Source organism: Camarhynchus parvulus, chromosome 2 (genome assembly GCF_901933205.1).
Source record: "Camarhynchus parvulus chromosome 2, STF_HiC, whole genome shotgun sequence".
In the NCBI taxonomy this organism is placed as follows: domain Eukaryota; kingdom Metazoa; phylum Chordata; class Aves; order Passeriformes; family Thraupidae; genus Camarhynchus; species Camarhynchus parvulus.
Genome location: NC_044572.1, coordinates 87833592 through 87858634, shown reverse-complemented (window position 1 = coordinate 87858634; position 25043 = coordinate 87833592). Strand labels below are relative to the sequence as shown.

The following is a 25043-nucleotide window of genomic DNA, read 5'->3' as shown; positions in this document are numbered from 1 at the left end:
GTGGCTGCTGAGGATTAAAACCTGCAGAAATTCTGAATTTTCCCCATCAGATTGAGGTGAGATATCAAAAGACAGCAGGACCATCTAGTCAAGTTACTTCAAGTTTCAGTGCTTAACAGCGTTGTGAGTGCCTGTGAGAGCAGCATGCTTCAGTGGCTGATAGATTAGTGCACATTCAAAATCATCAACACTGCTACAAATGCCACGAAATAAGCAATGAATGTTGCTGCAGGCAAAAAGACATCTCCAGCTGGCCAGAGGGAGTAATGAAGATCTGCCAATATCTGGCCTTTGTCTTCACTTTCAAAGGAAGCCATATCTTTTAATATAGTGATAGAGGTTCGTTGGGGCTTTTTTCCTTCCGGTCTTGAATGTGAGCTGTAAAGGGAGGGAGGGAAATTTGATCATTAAGTTTTTTCTGTTGAACTGGAGTGACTTGTTTTATCCTGGTTATCCATCTAATAGTATAGTAGATGTTGTGTTCAGCAAAGAACGTAATTTTATAAAGAGTAGTGATCCCTCACTGTGGAAAAGCAATCATTTCTGCTTTCCTTTGGGCAGGACCTCTACCAGGAATTTAATTTGAAAATTTGAATATTAATCCTCAAAGCTCTCTTTTCAGTAGCTCAACTCACCAGCCCTGCATGCCACTGTATCTTCTAGGTGTCATGCCCTGTATCCCTCAGATGCCAAGAGTTCCTAGCAGACAGATCATGAGCTTGTATTTGAGTTGTATAGGCATACAAAAGAAGTATTTGTGTGCCTCTCTCACCTGCATTCTTGGCTTCTCAGGTGTCTCCTAGAGCATCTTTACCAGGTTTCCACCATTCACCCACTGCCTTTTGTAATAGTGTGGCCTCCTTTTGCTAAACCAGCCTGTTGGATTGTGTGGGATGTAAAAAGTCTTCATGCAAATTTAGATTGATGCCCAGTCTTTTGTGAGGACTTGAATTGCCTCCCTTACTTCCCAGGGTAATATCATAGCCATTAGTCTGTAGGACACATTTTGTCCATCTGAACAATACAAGCAGTGCAGGAGATTTATCCAGGTCTTTTATGTTGCAGGTAGGGTACTTTAACTCTGCATCTTAAGTAAAAACAAGGGCTTTTACTCCACCGCCATTTTCCCGATTCATTGTATGGAAAAGTATTGATTTTGATATTTTCATGGAACTGTGAATCCTGAGGGGGGGGGATCTGAGAGGAAAACACATTTCCCATTAAGGTGAACTTAGGAAGCCCAGAACCTGTGGCTCTTCATTATTTTCTGCTGTTTGCTTCAACTGTGTCATCAGAGTCCTGCATACCTGAAGCCCTTATGTTGCCAGTGTATCCCAGCACCTAATAAGTAGTAGATCCCCTAACTCTTAGGAGTAGAGCAGCCATTACAGTTTGTATGTTCTTCCCAGAAGCTGTCTTAGAGTAGTTTTCAGAAGGTTCTTTTCAACTTTGTTAATGCCTTTCAAACTTCTGAAACCATGAACAATATCCAACTTCCCATTTCTTGCATTCAACATATTTCATAATGTTGATATGTACCCCACGAATCTGCGCTTAAATTTTAATTTGTGTTAAGAAGGGTTTTTATTTGCATTAAGCAGAAATATATGGTTTCTTTTTGTATTACATTGTCATTCAGATGCTGTGATACTGTTTTGAAATTCAAAATTTCATGTCACTTTCTGTAAAGGTTAGTATTTGTATTATCTTAGAAAAATACTTGGCTTTAGTTATCCTAAAGACATTAAATGTTTTCGTTTTCTGCCTTTCCTATTGCTTACACTAAGTGTATATTTGTATTTTAGAAATCATTTTGTCAAAGTACAGCTACGGCCTCTGTCTTCAGAGGAGATTGAAACTATCCGTCAAAAAAAGTTCATTCCTATGGCATCAAAGCTCCGGTTTATTCCAAAACCAAATGGGTTGAGACCCATAGTAAAAGTGAGCGGTGTTGTCGAACCACAAGCACTCAGCAAGGAAAGCAGAGAAAAGAAGGTTTTTATTTACTTCATTGTTTTATATGCATTTGATGTAGGTAACTAATAAATGGAGTAAGCATTTTTGTTCCATAAAACTAGTTTTAACATGGTGGACTGTAGCATTCTGATCAAAATGCCTGAATGGGTCTGTTGCAGCTTAGCTTCTCCCTTTCCAGTGCTTAATTACCACAAGCCTCCGGTTCCAGGATCACAAACTTCTGTTTCCAAACCTGCCTTAAGCAAATGAGCCCAATAGAATAACATGGCTTGTAAAGTAATCCTGTTTTTTTGATATGGGTGAGTCTGGCCTGTTAGGATTTGCCTTAATACTGATAGTGCGTGTTGATCCGTGAAGTTGCCTGTAGTGCCAGTGGATTGGGTGCGTTACAGAAGAGGGTCTAAGGAAGGGCAAGGAAGCTGGAACAAGCACAGTAGAGAGCTGGGAAGGAAGCTGAGAGTAATTGCGGTGTGGGAACAGACAGAACACTCAGTGCACGCAATAAGCTATTTAAAAGGGTAGTTAGCCAGAAGGAATAGTGACAGCCCAGTTTCACTATCTTGCCCGGCTGAATTAATTGCTTTTCCTTAAGGCTGAGTCTCATTCCCAAGATTGAGTGTTCCCCAAATGGGTGAGATGTCAACAGCTTCTTAGCACTAACTGTTCAGACCATGTGATCCCAAACCAGGTGAAAAGAGCATCAGCTAAAAGCTGCTCTGAGCTGTGGAGTGTTATTTCACATAATATTGCACATTATGGTGTTTACAGAGCTAATCAAACTGCATGACTTCAGTGCTGCTCTGATGTACTTGACTGTCCCCACAGCTGAGTTAAGTCTTTGCTCAGTTACTTGAATAAAGTACCTGGAGAGGCCCAGCTGATGGTGCAGCTGGAGTTAGCATAAAATCTCAGAGCACAACTTCTCTTTGCTGTTTGTGTTGCTGTCATTATCTCCAGCAGAGAGAATGAATGATATTTAAGAAGTTATTTTCAGATCAATAGTGAATTTATTTGCTGGCATTCATCTGTTTATCACTGTAACTATTACACCTTAATTTCCAAGAGTCAAGTATAGGAGCAAAAACATTTTCCATAGGATTTAACTGTACCAAAAGAAAAATCTCTGAGACTGTTTTGTTGCTTTGAAGTAGTTACTGCAGTGATAGTCAGGCTTTCTGAAAGCTTCAGTTGAACAAAAAAATATAGTAAATGCATGAATTTAATCTCAAAATTTATTTAAATTTGTAATCTTTGTATTGCAAAGAATTTAATGTGTTTCAGCATAATTTAAGGTGACTCTCTTTGGTCTCTTTAGATGAATCATTACAACACTCAACTAAAGAATCTGTTTAGTGTGTTAAATTATGAACGGACTATAAACACCAGTTTTATAGGGTCTTCAGTGTTTGGGAGAGATGATATCTACAAGATATGGAAGCAGTTTGTTACAAAGACTCTTGAATCTGGTGGTGAAATTCCTCATTTCTACTGTGTAAAGGTATGTATTTTTAGTTACATATATAAACTAGCTTTTCAAAACTAGCTTGTGCAGATATTTTGTAGCTGTATTAGCTGTAATACGACTGCATAATTTTTTTTTTTCTGAATAAAATTTTGTGCATACTTTCCAGACTGGTTAGTTTTTTGATGGGGGTGGTTGATTGCTGTTTGTGGATGGGTGACCCTGCTTCATTTGCTTGGGTGTTTTTCTGTCCATCTTTCTGTTGTGCAGGAGCTCCTGCTTCTGTGCATGCACTGAATTTTTTGCAGTTACATGTAGCTGGGTATAAAAGAGGGAAAAAGATAGAAGTTCAGATAGCCTTTTGAGCTATATGAAAACCAGAACAAAATGTTTTATGTGCCTTTGAATAAATTCAGTGTCTCTTAAAAAAATTGTTTCTTCTATCTCACTATCATTAGTTTCTGTTGAAAATGAATACATGACTTCTGGTTGGTGTCTTTCCAAGAAGTTTCTTCTCCCACTTGGAAAAAATCAGTGCTAGTGGTAGCCTATTATTTAAAGGAGTTTGAGTTTGTTCTTTATTTCACACTTTTGTCAGTTCTGTCTAGCAGGCAACATTTTGTGTTTGATTTCAATTCATAGCTTTGAATTGGGGCAATGTATACAGAAATATGTAAATTACCCAGGTTTGTATGTGTTGTAGAGGGGCTGGGTTCTCATCTCTCATGTCGCTTGTCATCCTGCCCTGAAATAACTTTCATAATTTTGCCTTGTTGTCTTTCTAGCCAAAGGGTCGAGTCATTGACATAATTTGTTTTATAATAATCCTAAGATTATTATAAAATAATAATTGTTGCTTCTACAGAAAGTTTTCTCAGTTTACTCCTGAAACTTCTACAAAAAGTTTCTCCTAGTTTACTAGGACAAGTAAAAGCAGAGGTAGATTGCCAATATGAAAAGGAAAGGAAGGGAAAGGTAAAATACGTAGGTTTGCAGCTTTCCAAAAGTTAAAATGTCATCTCCATGGCCATATGGTGAGGCAAGCTTCTTAAAATATTTGAACATAAAAATGCTAGTTATTAACCTGAATGATTGGAGATTTACTGTTAGACTTAAGGTTGCATGTGGTATACTCTTCTGTTAATAATAAGAATTGTGGTAAAACTGATGACTTGGATATTCCTTCCTAAGGGAATACTCGATGAGTGGGGAAAGGTCTTTCAGATAAGCAGTGAGGTTTTGTTTTGTCAGGAATTCAGCCTGAATGATGCAATAATTTTACTCCCATGTGATCTGTCCTTCAGCCTTTCTTACATACTACAACAATGCTTCCTCTATACTACCAGCATGTTTACAGCAATATTGCTGAATATGTAGTGGAAGATATTTCTTTTGTTTCAGGCTGATGTGTCCAGGGCTTATGATAGCATTCCTCACAACAAACTGGTGGAAGTGATTTCACGGGTCCTGAAGCCTGAGAAGAGAACCGTGTACTGCATACGGCGCTACGCTGTGATTATGATTACCCCAAGTGGAAGAGCCAAGAGGCTCTATAAGAGACATGTATGACTTCCTGATTTCTTCTCTTTGCTGTTGTAAGCATATTTTGGCCCAAGGAAAGGTTTTCCTTTATAGCTTTCTTTAGCCACCCTTTGAAGTGTTTAAGTACTTAATAAACATTTTTTTAATGCTGTTAGATATTTTCCAGGGGTAGAAAAGCTTGTTTTTATTCCATACCTTTTAAAGTTTTTACTCACTCTTAGTAAAAATAAAGATAAATGTGTTGTGGAAATAGAGATTTGTGGGTGAGACATTTCATTTTAACTGTAGAAGAATTGTTGGATTAAAATAATGCAATAAGGGTGGTTCTTTGACCTCCACTGAACAGAAGAGTCAGTTATTGAATTTTTTATTGCTTTTATCATTTGTTTCTTTACAATTTAAACAATTACGCAGGTTTCTACTTTCAAGGACTTTATGCCAGACATGAAGCAGTTTGTGTCCCAGCTTCAGGAGAATGCCTCATTGCAAAATGCAATAGTAGTTGAGCAGGTAAGTATTGTGAGGCTTCTTTTCAACTGAAAAAGAAACCTACTGAAGAATTAGAGAAAGATTGGGATTTTTACTTGTATGTACATATTATGTGGCGCCATTACTTCTCATCTAGTTAACCAGCACCTTCTTTCTTCTGTAGAAAGACTTTTGTCATCTCTTCTTTGATGTTTGTAACAGGCTCTGAGTGGGAGGAGTGCACCAGGCAAGAAATCTGACTAAAAGTCCTTCTTGACTTCTCCCAGATTTTCTCATTATTTTATCAAACTTTTATTTTAACAAGTGTTTTCTTTTCCTAATTTCATTGTTTCTTGCAACAGTCCTCAAGTGAGAAATTAACTGTCTATAAAAACGGATGTCAACACTTCCTATCTCCAAAACATAGGGAAGTAAGAATGAGCAAAATGTATTATAACCCAAGTAGCTAAGGATGTGACGACTTGCAAACTGCACAGCTTTTTGTCTGTTGTTTGTTTTAAGATCTTATTTTATGCCTAATTAAAAATTTAGAAAGCTGATTTTAAGGATTACCTGTCAAGAGAGATGAGAATAAACTCTTCTTTAGGGAGAGTTAAGTACAAAGCAAACAAGATCAGCTCTTTAAGTTTTTGTTTAAAGAGATTTCTTGCTTTCAGTGAATTAACGTGTGGTTAAAAATTACGTGTATTTTAAGTTTACTCCAGCTGATGCTTTGTTGCAAGAAGCAAGCATCCTGCAGTTTTCTTCTTGATACAAGTGTTTGTTCTCAAGACTTCCTCCTGGGCAAGGAGCATGACAAAGGCATAGAAGTAGGTGATAGCCTCAGACAGTTTCATCATGCATTTCCTTGCTTGGAATCATGGTGTTCCATAATAACAACCTACAACATTTCCTGAGCATCCAATGAGCAGACAGGTATGTTCTTTCAGGCTAGTAATTCCTCTTCAAGTTTTTCTTCTCTAAACCTGGCAGTGGAAAATGACAAGATTGGCAAAAGGTGATTTCTAACATACACATGAAATGATCTTGTCTATCTGTGGACGTAGGAGTAGAATATGTGGTGTGGCTGGTGTACAATTCCAGGATCCTACAAAAATAAGAAAGTCTAATGAGTACCTGGATGAAAATGGAAACTAGCTGGATTGCTGATGTATAAGTACGTTTTATCTTTTTCAAACTGATTTAGAGAACTATACTAGATATTGCATGAGCAGCAGTGTTCTATTTAAAAATATTTTCTGTTTGAAAACAATTTGTGTGTCATTATCTTAAAAGAACAAAGTATTTTGAGAAAAGTGTCATGTCAGAATGGGTGTCTGTACCATTGGTACATCACCTTATCTTTTCAATGCAAGTTATCATGATCTTACATCTGTCAAAGGCTGGGTGCCTTTGTCTGCTGTCTAATCTATGCAATTAGTAAGTATTTTTATTTTAATTTGAATTAAGTAATTGTTAAGGGTATTTAAATTGTTGTAAATGAATAGGGTATTTAAATTGTTGTAAATTAATTTTTTATCTTCTAATTTTTAACAAAATGTTCCATAAATATTGGGTGGACAGCAATGCATGGAAGTGTTTGTAATACCTGAAGAAGTGTGTGTTTTGCAGCAGAATGGGCAAGTGAGTGTGTCAAGACTTTGGGAATCATAAAGATCCAGATGTACAGAAATTGTCCTACAGGATAGAAAGTGGCCAAAAGAGCAGGGTCTTATACATTGTAATAATCCAATATATTATGCCAGCACTTTAAAAAGTGGGTTTAGATGTCATATTTGATTTCTCCTAACAGAAAACAAACAAACAAACAAAAAAATCAACGTCCAACAAAAATTGAATTGTTGGATGTGAGCAGCTTTTTAGTATGTATATTCAGATCTTGGGTTTGGGGTTTGTCTTTTCACTTACATAGGGGTTTGAGCTGCTACAGTCTACTTTTTTAAAGCTTTCTGTGTATCTTCAAAGTTACAATGTGTTTTTAATTTCAAATCTTGTTTTGTTTTGTCATATTTCTAGAGCTTAACTTTCTATGAGACAAGTTCCAGCCTGTTTAATTTTTTCCTTCAAATGATGCATAACAGTATTCTGGAGATTAGGAACAGGTAAAAAAGAAATTAGTTATTTTTTTATAGTATGCTTTGTTTGTTTGTTTGTTTATTTCTTGTTAAGAGGATATGTTTAATTGACTTTGGGGACTTTTGAATAGCTGTCTTTTAAAGATTTTTTAATTTCATGTTAGTGAGAAATTTGTGTATCAGTTTAAGCTCCAAAAAAGCATGAAGAGTTTGGAGTCAGCTTTATATTTAGTAAAATTTCTCTTCCCTACCTGGGTGATGTTAATTATTTACAATGCATTATTCCATAGAATGGGGAATAACCTTCATAACTTATATTATTCCATAGCATATGCAATAACTTACATTTAAAACTGCAAGTGTAATTTAAAAGGAATATACTTTAAAATAGTGGGATCCATAGTGGTGAGCAAAAGCAAGAGTAACATCCCAAGCAATCATGCAAAAGCCTTGTTAGTCATTTCCCTGAAGTGCAATGGTTTTGCTCTTTGGCAAGTTGCAATAAAAATAAAAGGCAGTAGCAATAGGAATTTAAATTATTGGCAACTCCAAAATTAAGAATCAGATGTTTCAGAAAGTATTAATGCAGATTTCTTCTTGTGTTGGTAGAGATACTGACTTGGTACGTGTATTTTGCCTCTAGATGACAAATGTGTACCATGTCTGAAAAAGGAAGTACTTACATGATCATTATTTGTAAATTCAGGGTGATTTATGTTAGAGTGAATAGCTTCTAACTCTGGAAAAAATACCTTTGTTTTAGCTCACTTATTTTAGAATCTCACAGGATTGAGGGAGAGTGAGAAATGCTCTCAAAGAGTCACATAGAAGCATGTTTATATTTTTTCTAGCATTGATGCTTACACTCCCTTTGGCAGGATCATAAGAATGCTCTTGTGGCATACTTTAATAATGACTAACCAACGTGAGTATGCTTCATGGAATTTTAATGGTTTCAGAGAAAGCACACCCTGACAAAACCACCTTCACACTTTCAAATTCAGTCACAACTTGACTGAAAAAATACTGTTTGTCCTGAAATGAACTTACTCCTTTTAAGTAGCTTGTTCTTGTTTGTCAAAAAAAAAAAAACCCTATATGTTCAGTAAATAGATAGAAATGTCTTTTTCTCATGAAAAAATCACAGTTAGTCTACATTACCTTGATGTTTTGAGAAAAATGCTGATTATTGAGCTGGGGACCTCTAAGCAATCTTTTAATACCATTTGATACATTTAACAAAAGTCTGTAAGAAAATAAAATTACTGCCAGGAGTGTTTTCAGATGACTGAAAATACAGGTAGGGTCAGTGCTCAAAAGTAGTATGTGGTCTGAATTTATTCTCTTCAGCTTCACCAAGTCATTCATGTGATAGTGGGGAAATGGACATTACAGTATCTCACTGCTTCAGAGAAGTGTTGTGAAAAGAATTCCCTTGGGTTTTGGGAGCCATACCCATTTGGTTGATGCCAGCATAGAAAATTATTCCAGTGCACTTTGTTTTGTGTATAAGAGCACTTCTCTTGAAGTTGTCACAGTAAGTTGTAACATAAAGAATTAAAAAACTTCAATGAAGGATGTGTCTGCAGCAGAAGGAGGCATTGTGATTTGAGATCAGTTAGACAATTTCTTTATTGAATGGCAGTTGTCTCCTGGAGTTTGTTAATACGAAAGAAATGTGTGAATTAGTGGGGGTTTTTTCACTGTTAAAATTAAAATTTCTGGATCTCTATGTAGATTCTTAGGACAAAAAAAAAAATTAAGGCTAACTGGCAAACATAGCATATTTCTTATGTTATACTCAGAAAAAATATTTAACAGCTATTGTGATCTTGTTACGTGATTTGATTTTTTTGTTTTCTTTTATTCTTTGGTAGGTACTACTTACAGTGCTGTGGAATTCCACAGGGCTCCATTTTGTCAACCTTACTCTGCAGCTTATTCTATGGAGATATGGAAAACAAATGGCTCTCTGGAATAAAGCAGGATGGGTAGGGATGCTTTGTTCTGTGCTCTGTAACAGTAATTCATAGTATGTAGTACATATTGTTGGAAATTTTCTCTGACATTTAGTTTTGAATTTCAAGGATTTCCAACCATTAGGAGTATGCTGCACATCTCTGCAGCTTCAGTGAAACTGTGGTTGTTTTTTGGGGACAATTTCCCCATTGCAAGACTGAGAAGAAAATGCAGAGAAGCCTTTTTGTTTCTTTGGTAGGAGATTTATTCTTAGAAAGGGCACCATAAGGAGTCTTACAAGCTGCTCTTGTGCTTCTGAGAAGTTTATGTCTCATTCCTTCCCACATCATCTGTGGTCTTTCCACCTCAGACGATATGTTTGTTACATACTTTGTGATACTGATACTCCAGGCTTCTGCCTGAGGGCTTTCCAATCCACTGTCGGTAAATCTTAACATTTTATCAAGGTCAGAGCTTTATAGTAGATTTTTATGGGGTGTGTTGGTTCTTGTTTGAAGCCCTGTGTGATTTTTGGTAAATCTTCTCAGTCTTTGTGCCCTGCATGTACTTGCTCCTTAGAAGCTTGACAGAAAGCTAGCCTGATAAAAACATTACCTCTTTTTTTAGCTGTAAAAATTTTGAAGTTCCTTTTACTTTGTATGAACAGATCCCAAACTGAATCCTGGATTAGGGCATTTAGTCATGAGCTGGACCCTGAAACTTGTGTTCAGACATCTCCCTTCATTGCAGTGAATTCTTCCCCCCCCAAAAGAAAAAAAGAACTGTGAGAATACCCCAAATAAGTACCTCTGTCTGGTGTCTCTTCTTGGGAGGCTTGTTGGGTGTCAGAATTTTAAACATTTCCCTACAAAAGTAGTACTTCTTACAGGCTTGAGGATGCTCTGATGTGAGTGTGAAAAGCTGTCTGTTGATTTCAAAGGGTGTTTAGAATGAGGAAATTATGAAACTGATTCAGAAAAATGCACTCTTTAATGTAGCAGCTGTTGTTATGTAGAGCAGATTTTAGAATGTTGTTTAAGTGTCTGTTGAATGATCTTGATAATCTAATTTGTCCTTTAAGTCACGAGAATAAGGTGGTTATTGACTTGGCTGGGCCTGGTTATTGACTTGTCTGGGCCAAGGTGCAGCTGATCTGGTCATAGTGATGGCAGTACTCTTGCTTTGAAGATGAGACTGTACATCATCATTTCCAGAGCTACTTCTCTATGATCTGATAGGCAGGATTTACCAGAAAAATATGGTCATGCTTGGGGTCTGAATTCTGTTGGAGAATTTCAGCCTTTGCAGTGCTAGATGGTATTCTGGTTTACAGTCAAGCTATAGCTTCATAAACAAATTATTACCTGGTAAACAAAGAGAGAGTTGGAGCCCATCAAGAATCTACTTGTGTACTTGGACTGACACCTCTTTCCCTTGTCTTGTCGAGAAAAATACTGCACATTCTCCCTTAGAAAAGTGTAAAGCCCTGTATCCAGGGAAGCCATTGTGGAATAGTTTGTGTGTTGTAAATTCCTTCATGTTTCATCTAGCCAGTCTCATTGCTTTTTTATTATTTTTATTTTCATTTATGTTTAGGAAAGAAACAAAACAGAGAATTTCTTGATGAGTCTCAATTTGGAGTTCATATCAGCCTCTAGCATCTTGTGAATTAAAATAGGCAGGCACATTGTTGCTCTGAAGTGTATGAAAAGACTTTGGAAAGATTACATATTAAAAAATCTAAGATTGGTTTCTTCTTGATTACAGAGTCCTAATGCGTCTCATTGATGATTTTTTGCTGCTTACGCCACACTTAATGAAGGCAAGAACTTTTCTAAGGTATGCTGTTAGAGACATAGTCTGCAAAGTAGTAAGCATTGTCTTTTATGTAGTTATTTTTCATCTTTATGCACATAGGTGTATTTGTTTTATGAGTTAGCAATCAAGGCCTATTTTGGAGTCCTTGGTAGTAGCCTGTGCTTGGGAAAAATCCTAAAACTGCATTCTTGGTAGCCAGGTAACAATCTGTTGCAATTCACATTGTGGGCAATTCCTGCTAAAGTTTGAATTAGGGACCTACCTACTAACCTTCGTGGAGCTTCAAGCAAAAATTAGTGTTGCAGCCTAACCAAAGCAGCTGACAGTTGTCTTTGAAAACCATTTTCCCTCAAATTTTTTAAGATGCCTTATTTACATTCTCAAAATGTTTTTATTGGGAACTCATGCTGCTGTTTTCTGTTTCCCAGGAAAGAAGGCAGCTCTGGTCCAGTCCAATATTGCTAAGAATTTTCTAATCATTAACATTCCATGATGAGTATCTGAAGATACCAATAGCATGGTAGTATGCAGTTCACACTGAAGTTTTAAAACAGTAATTATTTTCAGAATTATTTTCAAAATTCTTTTCAGTAATTCTTTTCAGAAATACCTTTTCTTTAAAAATTGAATCCCAGAAGCTCCTGGTTACTGCAGATAGGAGTGTACAGTCAGTCCTAGGGGAGTTCTGCTGATCAGTTTAAAGGATCCAAGGGATAGGTCTTGAAGAAAAGCTTAGCATCTGCAGTGTTGTCAGTTGCATCATGCTTTTCAGTAGTCACAAAGATGCAGCTCTGTTGTGAGCTTGAAAGGTGATGGAGCAATTAGTTAAGTACAGTTTGAAATATAAATTGTATGAAATAGTGGTAGTGTGTTTTGAAGGCTTCATTTATCCTCATTTCCTTATCAGAACAGAAAGCAATTTCTAGGGATCTGTGGGTTTACAGATAAATCAAACTAACAAGCTTCAAGCTATTAATCTCTTATAACATCTTTTCAGCACAATGTCACTTGAGTAGCAGTGCAGATATTGTCCTTCTTGCCCTTTGAAGTTGTCTGCATCTTTGTTCTAGATCAACTTCTGTACCAGCCGTGTTGATTTTCTGTAGAGAAGTAGCCTTTTCTCTGAGAGATTTCCACAGCTGTTTACAGATCAGATCCTATGAGCTCTCTCTCACAAATGGGGTAGAGCCAGGTTTTCCTAATGTATTATTAGAACTGGGGGACTCAGTACATTAGTTTTGAGGAGACTGCATTAAGACTATGACTCTCCAAGAAAAAGAGCCTACCTCTTCCTCTCTTTAAAGCCTGCACATAAGTACATTGCCAAGTAAGACGAACTGCTTCTTGTCCATGACACTGCTGATCCAGTATGTGGCAGGTAATCAGCAGGCATTCTGGCAGTGAAAACATTCTTAGGGAAAATGTTCCCCTTCAAGACTTTTCATCAGATAAGTGAGGTTCCTGTTATATGGATTCTCCTTGGTTTTGTTAACTTCCAAAAACAGGAACTTGTCATCTTTTTCCAGTGATTTTTATTTCAGAGGTTTCTGTGAGTGTGGTTCATACAGCTTGTCTCAAGTGTTGCATGGCTGATGTGCTTAATTTGCATTAATCTGTAAAATTTTTTCTCCGTTATCATCAAGTTTGTTTATATATTTATTTGCCTCTAATGTCTTCCCTTTCTTTATTTCTAGCTGTGTTCCTTAACCTGAAGAGTTAGCTGTGATTCCCTTCGTTCTTTGATTTCTGCCCTTTTGTTCAAGATTTTCTGTCTTGCAGCATGGTGCCAATTTTTGTCTGCTTTGCTGGGGGGGGCTTAGCCTAACTGTTGATATCTGTTTTAGGACTCTAGCAACAGGTATTCCTGAGTACGGCCTTTTAATAAACCCAAATAAGACAGTGGTGAATTTTCCTGTTGATGATATCCCAGGATGTTCCAAATTTAAACAGCTGCCAGATTGTCGTTTGATCCCATGGTGTGGTTTGTTATTAGATATAAAAACACTTGAGGTTTACTGCGATTACTCCAGGTAAATAGAGTTGTGCACTCCAGTGGGAGAAGCATAAGGGTGTGTTGGGAATCGTGTAGTTAAATTAATTGCAATTAATTGGGATTAATTTGGTATAGACTACAGGGACTGGCAATCCTTTCAACATCAGAGGTGTTCCCTCTGGTACACTTCAGATGGAAAGAATGTGTGGGGAAGGGAACTTCTCTTTAAACTAGCAACCTTGACCATTGACAGAAAACAGTCTGAAGTGGCATAGAACTCCAGACAGGATAATAATGTATCCTACTGAAAAGTTCTGTAGACCCTGAGCTACAGATATTTTCTAAAGATCAAAAAGAAAGAACAGTTTAAACTCAAGGATGAAGCAATATTGCTTCATTAGCTTCATTATAGACCATTTTTAGTATAAACAGCCCTTAAGCATTTAAGTGGAAAATTAGGAGGAAATTTTCCACCAATAGGGTGGTAAAGTTCCTCAGTAGTCTTCCTAAACAGAAAATCTTGGTCACTTTAGGAAAGGAATTTACATGACATGGTTTCCCATAGCAAAGGACCATACTCAACAGCCAAAGAGATTTATTCACTAGCTGAGTTCTTGAAAGAAAAAGTTTATGTTGAAAAGGATATTGATGCTACTGATCTGGGAGACACTAATCAGAATCATAAAATCATAGAATTGTTTATGCTGGAAAAAACCTTTAAGATCAAGTCTAACTATTAATCCAGCACTGCCAAGCCCAGAGTTTTTGTTTCAAGGCTTTGCTTTTGATATGCTTGACTTAGGTAGATGGAACATTAGGATTGTTCCAGTAACTAAGGTGGCTTCAAGCCTAAGCTCTTGCATTGCATGGATCATAGATATAGATAAGATAATTGTCACTGGAGTAATTGATAATGTTCTGGCTAGACAATGTGTTTAAAAATACATTTAGTTTGTTTTTGAGATTATCAGTCTAGCTTTTTTTAGCAGGCTGAATTTTTCAGCCCTGAGATATTGAAGTCAGCCCTTAGCTAAATACCCTTAATGCCACAGAGCCCAGTCTCTTTCAACATTGAATTTAATTATGGTCATCTTTTAGCTACTGGTTCATTGATTAGCAGGAAATCTCTGTAACATGGGAAGTCAAATGAGGCTTACTTTACAGAATTTAATTTAGTCTGTTAGCCCATAAAGTTTAACTACTTTTTTTACTTTTTTTTTCTAGTTACACCTGTACTTCTATCAGATCAAGTCTTTCCTTCAATTCAAGTATAACAGCTGGGAAAAACATGAAATACAAACTGAGTGCAGTCCTCAAACTGAAATGTCATAGTTTATTTCTTGATTTACAGGTGGGAGTATGAAAATGGATGTTTGGCAGTATACTGATTAGTGATGAAGAGCATTAAAACTGCTTTGAGTTCTAACATAAAAGTTTATTTTGAGAGGAAATCCACATAATCTGGAAATGTTGACATCAAATAAAGTGTAGGGTTCCAGAACTGATCCTTCACAACATTGTTAGCTTAGTTGCATAAAAGAAATCTTTTAAGTTTCGCATAAAATGTTTTTTGTCTAGATCTTCAACAAATCCATTATGACATTAAAATATTCTTATAGCTCTGTTTCTGTTCTGTTCTAGATCAACAGCCTTAGAACAGTTCTCATTAACATCTACAAGATATTTTTACTCCAGGCTTACAGGTGGGTCACTGTCTTCTGAAGTTAGTGTCAATATTTCATTACTCTTTCTTGACACATGGAGGAGCTATGAATCAGAAAACAAGTGTGCCATGTAGGTCTGCAGTGTGTGTGTGTATATATATATATATGTATTTTTATATATATATGTATAATGTGTATATATATATATGTATAATATGTGCAGTCGTAAATGTCAGTAGGTAGGTCAAGTTATTCTTGTTTCAACACTGTTCTTAAGTAATACTGTTAAGTTTAGGATACAGGAATATATTTGATGTGTGTGTTCAAGTGATACTTTGCCAAATGAATTTTCAGTGTCTTGGTTTTGACAGCTGACCTCAAGGTAACCTGTCTGTTTTGATTCAGGAGTATGATAAGAAGCCTAATTAACCATTTTATATTTAGATTAGTTAAATATTAGGCAGTTTATATTTAGAACTTTGTATCTGTTAAAGTCATACAGAACTTTGACCAGTATAACTCCAGGTAAAGAGAGGTTTCATTCTACAAAGTTAATTGTAGTTTCTTATTGCTGATAACGTTTTAGTTTCTCCTTAGCTGGTAATACCTTGGTATTTGTGATCTTGGCTTGATCAGTAGAGGAAGTGAATGTTTTAAACAAAGATAAGGGAAAGAAATCAAAACTGATAAGCAAATTGGAAGAAAATGCTAAATTATGTAAATTGAAAACTTGGAATGATTGGCAGCAGCAAGTAATTGGGTTTTTATTGTTTTAACACAAAAATGTGCAAGAAGTTCTTCACTGTTCACAGAAATCAGATGTTGTTCTTTTGCTATGCTCACACTTGTTATGAAGGGACATTTTGGTTTTGTTCTTAAATTCATCTTGGTCCACATTCAAGCTGTGTTCTTTGTCCAAGAAGTGTAATTGGGTTTGTCTGGTACAGCACTGATGTGTCCAGCTCTTAAACTTTTGGCTTGTGGTTGATTTACGATTTTTCTCTGATAGATATGATCGCATAGAATGTTACCATAAAATCAAACAGAAGTAACAAACAGTGGCCTTTGTATGTTATGTAAAAGACTGTCCACTGTGATAACTGTACGTCAGGTTAATTCAGCCAAAGACGTGTAATGCAGCATGGTACTTAGGTCTATCCTTTATATATATGAAATTGTCACTGGTTTTTAAGTGATTACTGGGTTAATTTAATAAACAAGTTTGTACATTGTTGATTAATTGAAAATCAACATTGTAATCGGCTATATTCAGCATAAGCAGGATTATAATGCCAGAGTCTGAAGGTAAAAAATAGTCAGCAGTTTCAAAATATTTTCAAACAGGTGTAAGGAAGTATACAATACAAATAACATCTGAAGAGTTGACTTCCAGATAGGCAAAGGAGTGAGTGTCCTGGGCTGTGAAATCATTTGGAAGTCTGTTTTCTTGCATACCTGAACAGAATTTTTTGTGGGGTTTTGCCTTGTTTTTCTTCCTCTCACTGTCTCTTGTGACTGTTCTCTGGTGGCATAGTCTGTGATATGGAATTGGTGACAATGGGTAGTTTAGTTTTCCCTGCTCATAACACAGTTATGCTGTCCTCAGAGGAGAAGTCTGTTACCAAGGCAGATGGCTTCAAGATCTTCTTTCAGCTTAAAATTTAGAAACAAGCATCATTTGCGTTTGACATTCCAGGCATGTGTATATATGGGAGAGGTGTCATGCAGTAGCAGCGTTGATACAGCTAAAGACTGTTGTGTGCATTTACATGCTGTATAGTGCCTAAGCTATGTAGTCATAGTTTCACTTGAAATTGCAAATTACTTTTTATTAAATAGGCTGTTTTTGTGAACAGGTTCCATGCCTGTGTTCTCCAGTTTCCATTCAGCCAGCAAGTTAGAAAAAATCCTGATTTCTTCCTAAGGATTATCTCTCAGACTGCATCATGCTGCTATGCTATCCTGAAAACAATAAATGCAGGTATAGGATGTTCATGGCAATGAAGTAGTGGGTTTGGATTTGTTTGGGGTTTTTTAGACAGATAGAACATCTTGAATGTGCAGTCCAATGGTGTAATTTTGGGATAAAGATCAGGAATTAATATTGAGAAATGCATAGTAAGAATCACAGTGCATTTTTCTTCTCAAACTCAGTTTTCTGAATATTGTGTTTCAAGCACTAATTTCTTAGTTTTCTGCTGATGCACAAGACTTCACTGACTGCGCAGGTTTCTAATAAAAAATCCTGGGGTGATTTTATAGAAAGAGAAGAGTGACCAGATATACTTCTTAATGCTCATCATTTTCAGTTACATTATTTTCCTTTTCTATCCTAGGGATTGCTAAAGATAACAAGGGTGTATCTGGCATATTCCCTATTCAGGTAGCAGAATGGCTCTGCTACCATGCCTTCACTGTCAAACTGTTAAATCACAAAGCTGTTTACAAATGTCTGCTTACATCCTTAAAAGTCTGTAAGTATTCAGCTATTTTTACAGTTTTGTCTGTGGTTCATTGTAATTAAACTTAGAAACTAATGAATTTTTAAAGTTTTCTAATCCTAAAATGTTGTTCTCAGATGTACATTAATGATCTTTCTGATTTTATTCAAATTTACTAAGTATAAGTAGGCAGATTAAAATGTTTTCCAGCACTGCATTTTCTAGAGCCTCTCACAGGACAGTTGATGCTTGGCACTCAGCAAGCTTGTACATTTCAGAAGGCTTAATAAGACTGTGTTAGTCATGTATGTATTGTCAGCAGGTTTAACTAAATGAAATACAAACGCTCAAGCTTCTATTTAAAAAAATGTAGATTAACTGGCAACTAAACAAGCTCCTCCCACAATTTAAACTTTTACCCAAAAAAGTGCCGCCAGAGTCACTTGGAAACAGAAGCACTGGCTCCACTGCATGTGTATTCTTGCAGAGTTGTGGTGTTGGTGTTTCTCTGACACTTCAGTTTGGTGAAAGATGCTGAGTGTGTCCCTGGCCCCTGAGGAGCTCTTTCCTTAAACAGTTGTGCAGTCTGCCTGCAGGCCAGCCCCAGAAATAATAGAATTTTCAGTTTTGAGACACTAGAAGTGGACAGCAAGAGGTTTTCCTGAAGCAGCCAGTGCTGTTGATGAATTTAGCTGCGGTGATGGCCAGACTCTGTAATTTGCATTCTGAATGAGTCATTGCTTGGTCAGTTTTGTTATACAAGACCAAGAGATTCCCAGGTCTCATTCCAGAGTAACACCTATTTGATTTGAAATATATCATAAGCTTCCTTTGTTAGCTGCACTGAGGTCCAGTGCCCCATAAAGAAAGCAGCTCTTCTTTTGGAAGAAAGCGTTTCCTTCCCATATCGAAGGCTTGCAGTACCGCCTGAGTGCAGAGTCTGAGTTTTGGTGGTGCAGTGTGAATGTATCAAGATGACACTTACACTTCCACAGGAAACAAACTGATGGTTGGGATCTTGCTAGCCACATTCTTGAGAGCTACGGACTTCCTGTATGGAGCAGAATTCCAACAGCCTTTCCCAGAGGAACTTCTTCTCTGAGTTACTCACTGACACCAAAACCAGAGGCCCCAAGTCTGCTCACTGCTCCTGAGAAACCAGGGCAGGGCTGCTTGCTTCACTTGGATGGGACAGGGACTGAAGAACTAAGCAGAGAATGCAGTTGATACAACCAGTAGGACAGTGGCTTCTCTGGGAGCTGCCTCACTTCTCTAAGATCCATATAGGGCACAGCTAGGTTTTCATCTCTAATGCTGAAGGTTTTGCTGTTGGGATCCTAGACTGGCAGACCACAATCTAAGCCAAAGGTCCTCCATCCTTCTCTGTGCATGCTTTGCTGTTTAATCTGACAGTACTTCCACGGTGGAGGCCCAGCCCCAGGCACCTTTACTGCTCAGCAGAATTTCACCTGCCATGGCTGTGTGCATCAGCCGTAAGAGTGGTCTCTGCTGTCCACAAAGTCACACCACCACAGATGCCAGGGAAAATGGGCTGGGAAGTAGAGGTGAAGTTCTCCTAGTTTGAATAGCAATTGTCACTGGGTTCCTTCTGCTGTACCCATAGAACTGCCTAACTTGCCTAACTGCAGTACTGACCTGAAACTTGCATGTGGTCCAGGCCTAACACTGTGCACAGTTTCTTCCCCAGGAAGAGAAAGCTGACCACCTGTCAGGTGGCTTCTCTGGCAGTGAGAATTGCCCTTTGGAAAGGGAATAACCTTTCTTCCTAAATTCCTGGTGAAGCCTATTAATGTTGTACTTCCTGAGTATTGTGGAGGTGAAGCAGGGAAAGTCCAAAGGTCTGTAGAAAGTCAGTGGTGGCGTTCTCTTGAAAAGAGTAATTTTCAGCTATTCTTTCATAAATCTTACCTTCTCTGAGGCAGAATCTGTTCTTCACATCCACAGTGTTAAGACAATCCACTTTTCTTATCTACAGAGTCCAGTTTCTTTTGGAAATATCTGAGACTTCAGGTACTCTATTGAGAGATCAAGGATTCAGAAATCTTTGCTTAACAGCTGCCTGAACAATTAGCAGGCTGTGATTTGTGACTTTACTATGAAACTTTTAAGATGGAAACTTTCACTGTGATTGGTTGACAGATCACTGGGGTCCAAGTAATTCAAATGGTATCTCTCCATTTGCTTATAACCTGCTTAAAATCTTACCTGTACTTGCACTAGCCTTGTTCCACCTGTGCAGCAAGGTTTGATACAATAATTGGTGGCGCTGTACAAAGACATCTTATGGTGACAAGTCACGTGCATACCCTTGGTGTGAACGGGCATCATTATCTCTGTATCCCCACGGTCTCTGGTCGTAGGTGAAGGCTGTTTTTCAGTCCCTGATTGTACATGGTGTTTGTATTTGTGTTTTCTTCTGAATTTGGTACTATACTAAGTGTCCCAATCCTTTAGGCATACACTGAAATCTAACAGAGATATTGATAGTTTTCTATGCAGTTACAAGTCAGTTTTGTTTGCCCTGCACGAGACCTAGTCCTGGGCAATGTTACTGAAATCAGAACATCATCTTGTAGAGAAGGTTACTAGAGAGCTAAGCATTATGTAGAGATGTCAGAGCTAATTCTAAACATGGTATTTTTAGTTTTGTCTTCTGGAAATCAGGTAGCATGTGTGGATGTTAGTAGTCATGACAGGGATGGGATCCTGGAAGTTTGCTCACTATCTCTACATGCTGCAGTAATCTCTAGCACAGAGATAAACAAGGCTGGTAAAAACCCCTAGGTCAACTTAACAGCTGCAATTCCTGTTGTCATTTTGGAGTTTGTATTGGCTGTATAAAACGTATTACCTCTGTAAGATTACGTTGTTGACAGGACTTGATATAAATATGGTTTTCTCTTGTGTCCCTGCACGTGCCTTTCTATTACTCTCCATAGGAATCTAAATCAAGCTCATAGGTTTTGGGGAGGAGATTCTCCCCACTATTGCCAAACCTATTAAATGTCAATGTCAGGGGCTTGTCATGAGTTGTCATTCTTCAGAGTTAAATACTTAAAACAGAGTTATTGTTTAACATCCCTCCGGTTATTACCAGTGGGGAAAGGAGCAAGAGTCTTTCCTTATCATGATAAGATATAAATACATCATCTGTCTCCTTTGCAGATACAGGGCAAATGTTTATTGAGTACTTCTGGCTTTCTGCATCATTGACAATTTTGCTGACTCTGTTTAGTGACAGACTTAAACTGTTGCTAGGATCTTACATGTTCTTCCTAATCTGTAAAAAGTCCTTTTTGCTGTCTGTATTTTTATTGATGGGATGTTCAGTCTTTCAAAGTAACTGTGGTTTAACAGAAGGCCTTATTTGGTGGGTAAAGTTGTTGAACAAATGGGCTTATACTTTTCAAAATGTAATGACGTTTTCAAATCTGAAAAAAAGGCACAAAAACAAAGTAGGAGGAATTTGCTCCTTGATTTTCTTTGTTAATATTTTCACACGCAGTTTTGAACCTTTTTATTTGTTAGTCTGATTTAAGTGTGGAAGAACCATAGCATATTTTATTATAGCTTTTTTTCTCCCCATAATTCAGGTGTTGCAGCTTTTTAGTTGGTTTTAGCTAGTATTGATTTCATTGCTTCATTAGCATTTTCCCTAAACCAGAATGAATAGTTATTTGCAGTTGTAATGAATTGTTTCTGATGTTTTGGTAGGTAAGAGGAAGCTAATCAGGAGGATCCCAGAGGATACTGTGGCACTACTGCAGGCAGTGACAGAGCCGTCTCTTTGTCAAGATTTCAAAGCTATCCTGGACTAACTGATTGTGGTTTATTTCATAATTTTCTCAGGTTTGAAAATAAATACTGTGTCTTTAGGTGACTTCTCTGTAGTTTATTTTGGCAGAATGGGCCAAAAGCAAGTTCACCCAGAAGTTTTATGTGTCTGTTTCTCAGGACATAAAAAGAGCAGACAATTTTGTTAATACCTTCCTGTTCGGGTTTTTTTGTTTGTGGGGGTCTTTTTTGTAAATTCACAGGCTGTTTGAAGTAATTTATGTTCCATGATTCTTATCTTCTTGATGAAGGAATCATTAAACTATGTTTTGTACAAAATTGTTAACTTTCTTGTTTCAATGAGTTGTCTTGAAGGGCTGTTTTTTACTTCTCTGTTCCAGCCAATTTTGTAATGAATTGGCTGGTTAATTACAATAACACATATTTGTTTCCAAGGCCTTTATGTTATAGTAATCTTTAATATGCTGGTTTATGTCACAAAAAAGCAGTTACCTGCACAGGGCAAATGCATTTCATGGCAAGATGTAGAGGCTAGAAATTTTATGCTTTACAGATCACAAATAATATATGTCAAAATTTCACTGTCCAAGCTGATTATTTTTGGTGTATGTTTTATTTATTTTGAATACTTAGTGATACTTTTAATACAGTGTTGTACAGAATGATACTGGTGCATTTATACCTACAAAACAAAAGTTCTTGATTAGATAATATACCAAGTATATTTCTTTTCTATTTGTATATCTTTGGCTCTCCAAAACCAGTTTTTTTACAAGGACATATAGTGGTAGAAAAAGGGAGAGTGGCTTTAAACTGGGAGTTGGTTTACGTTCAGTATAAGGAAGAAATTCTTTACTGTGATGGTGTTGAGGTTGCCCAGAGAAGTAATGGTTGCTTCATCCCTGGCAAATCCCCACCACACAGGGACTGGTGGTTGAATTGCAGTATTGCAGTCTGTCCTTTAACATCATAACTCAGTTCAAAACGTGCAGTCAGTCATACAGGCTTGGGCTTTTTCTGTCTGTGAAGTGGCACTCTTAAAATACATTCTAAAAAAGTCACAGAGCAATTGCTCCTACTAGAGATGAAGAACAACATTCTTGCTCTCCAGCCAGTAGCTCAAACATTTAAACACCCCCATGCCCCTCAGTGGTCTGAGTGATACTGGATGAGGGAGCACTATCGGGAACAACATTGCATAAGAAAGGCCTGGCAGTGCAGAAAGCTTTATTTTATGGGATCGTGTGGCAGGAAGAGACAGCAAGATGCTCCAGCATGAAGAAAGGAGGGAATGTAAACTTCACCAATGGCTTGGATTAGCCCATCTTTCTCTGTGAGAATATAAACTTATGATGTGGTCTCAGCTGAAGGTGTTAGTTTGTAATAATGAAAACAGGGTAATGGTTACAATTCTCCGAGCTGACGTTTGAGCCTTTCCCAACAATTACTGTCTGAGTCATCAGTTTTAAAGAGTAGCTGTTTGTAAACAGATACAAATACAGTGTAGAATTCACAAGAGAAGATTATTTCATTAAAAATATCCTTCCCCCAAAAAGGCAAGGGAAAGTAAAGTAAAACTGGTATGTGTTTTAATAAGTGGAGAATTTGGAGATTTGAAGAAGAGCTGGCAGTCTGTACTGGAAACTTGAAGTTGCTACTGTGGCTTATGATAATTGAAAAGAAAACACTATGAGTATATGCGTAAGGAATAGATTAACCATGTCAGAGGCATACAGTTTTTTGCTCTAAAAATAGCTGTTTATAATGTTGGGAAGGTAGAAGTATTCCATAAAGCTATTCTACCACAAAACTGTTCTAAAAGAAATAGTGTGATCCATTGTGGTGGTAAAATATATTCTACTTAATTGGTAGCAAGGCGGTGCGTTAAACAGCAACTGCTGACAGGAAACGTTTGGGTAGAGTGAATAACTTGAATCTAGAAATATTAAATGAATTACCTCAGGAGCGTTCTGAATCTGTAATGTGGATTTTCAACAATCATTGTACAGCTGGGAAAATTTCAAAATCTTTGAGTTGTGGTGAGGGTTAAGGTCTCAGTATTTAAGAGAAGGTGAGTAGAGGGATTGAGAGCTAAACCACTGAAGGTAACTCCCTGTGCTGCATGCGTTGCAAACTATTCCAGAAGTTGAGCTTGCTGGAGGGTTTAAATGGGATGGGAGAGAAAGAGGGCTGAACATTGTTTTCAGTGTGTCTACAGAGCTGTAAGGAAGGAATTCAACAGAAGCCCCTCTAGGGGAGATCACAGTATGTTGGATGCATCCATCAAACAAGTCCTTTTCTCCACTGTTTTCTTTTGGGGAGGAAATATGGACTGGGAATCCCAGGTTGAGGTAGGTGTCAAATTTCACAATGTAGGAAACTCCTCTGTGTTCCGGAAGGATTGTGCTTTTCTTTCTGCATCTGTTTTCTGTTTATTGTATTATGATAATTTGGATGTGTCCTTATTTATAGTGCTGTTCCAATGCTCCTTCTGAGCCTTTTTCCTTTAATAGGCAATTGATCTCTTGTTTTAGGGTTGTGGATTCTGGCTAAGGCTGAACATCACCATAGCTGTGTTTGTGTCTTTTACTGATTTACCCCCAAAGAACCCAGGTGGTTCTTGCAGCCTAGACAATTCTAGAAAAGTCTAGTCTGTCGGAACATTGAGTTCGCAGCAGGGTATTGGAGCAAAGAAGATTTGATGGAATATGGAGATAAAATATTGGGAAAAGAGTGAGCAGAAGGTGTTTGCATACACATGATCCCTCAAGTAACGCAGTCGAGCTATTCAGGAGAAAAATGTACCTATAGGATATCATCTTATTCTCCATGAATAAGAAGGGGAACCTGTAGCACTAAATTTTTTGGAATAAGGCTACAGTTTTGGAATTTTGGTAGAGGTAACATCAGAAGTGCACTGACAACAGAAAAGCAGTGTTCATGCAAGAGTTGCTCAACACATTTTTCTACATGCCTACTTGAGCTAAACAGTAACTTCAGCTTGTGTTTCCCAGCTATCATTTGTAGTTAGTGGAGCTGAAAATTGTCCTCCCCGAGTCTTGTCCTGGGTTGAACTGCATGTCCGGTGATCCATAAAGTCTTCCTTCTGCTGAATGGAAGGGACAGCTCAAAAGTCAAGTCTGGATACCGTGACAGTGACGCAAGATGGATTCATAGATTTAAAAGTCTTTTAGATCTAGATTAATTATTTTCTCAGCTTCTCTCTGTATTAGTTGGATGTACTTTTGTTTAAGAACAGAACTCTGACTACTTAAACCTGCTGCATATAGTTGCCTGTAGGATTTTAATGAACATTTAGCTATCTGTAGTCAGAAATGTGAATATAAAACGTATGCTTTAGTTAGTTAAAAATTCTTATTTATGTATTTACAGCTTTATAACCTTAATCCTTTCTCTTCCTTGACTCAGTTACTCAGCCTGAAGGCATTGTCATATTTTATCCTCACTTACTTTCTCAATATTTTTTCAGAGGCTGCCAATTCCTTAAGTATTGTGATAAGAGGAATCCTCATCTCCCAGCACTACAGAATGGCAAGGATCTGCAGCCAAGTATAGGAAATCCTGTTTTTCAGTAAACATTAATGTTGTTGTCATGTCCTGTAAGGTTGCAGCTCCCTGAAAGGCTGCTATACATCTGCATTTTTGTTATGCTATTCGGCTATTGTGTTTAGTATGAGAAATAAAGGGGAAAAAATGGGGACTTTTTTTTTTTTACTTTTTTTAGTGTTTTCCACTACAATAAATTCCGGAATCTGCTAAGATAAGGTATTTGTGCAGAATTAATTG

The 25043-nt window shown here is 37.3% G+C and overlaps 1 protein-coding gene across 1 annotated transcript in view; it reads left to right on the top strand.

Annotated features, from left to right (window-relative positions):
• Positions 1-21471, top strand: part of TERT (telomerase reverse transcriptase) — a 30314-nt gene extending 8843 nt beyond the window's left edge. The window contains 15 exon segments of the mRNA XM_030943471.1: positions 1806-1995; positions 3293-3475; positions 4841-5002; positions 5396-5491; positions 7487-7572; positions 9423-9536; positions 11272-11343; positions 12026-12092; positions 12094-12131; positions 13167-13352; positions 14540-14666; positions 14957-15018; positions 16836-16960; positions 17316-17453; positions 21156-21471. Coding sequence (XP_030799331.1) covers positions 1806-1995; positions 3293-3475; positions 4841-5002; positions 5396-5491; positions 7487-7572; positions 9423-9536; positions 11272-11343; positions 12026-12092; positions 12094-12131; positions 13167-13352; positions 14540-14666; positions 14957-15018; positions 16836-16960; positions 17316-17453; positions 21156-21259 — 1750 coding nt within the window. The 3' untranslated portion in view covers positions 21260-21471.
• The last annotated feature ends 3572 nt before the right edge of the window (positions 21472-25043 follow it).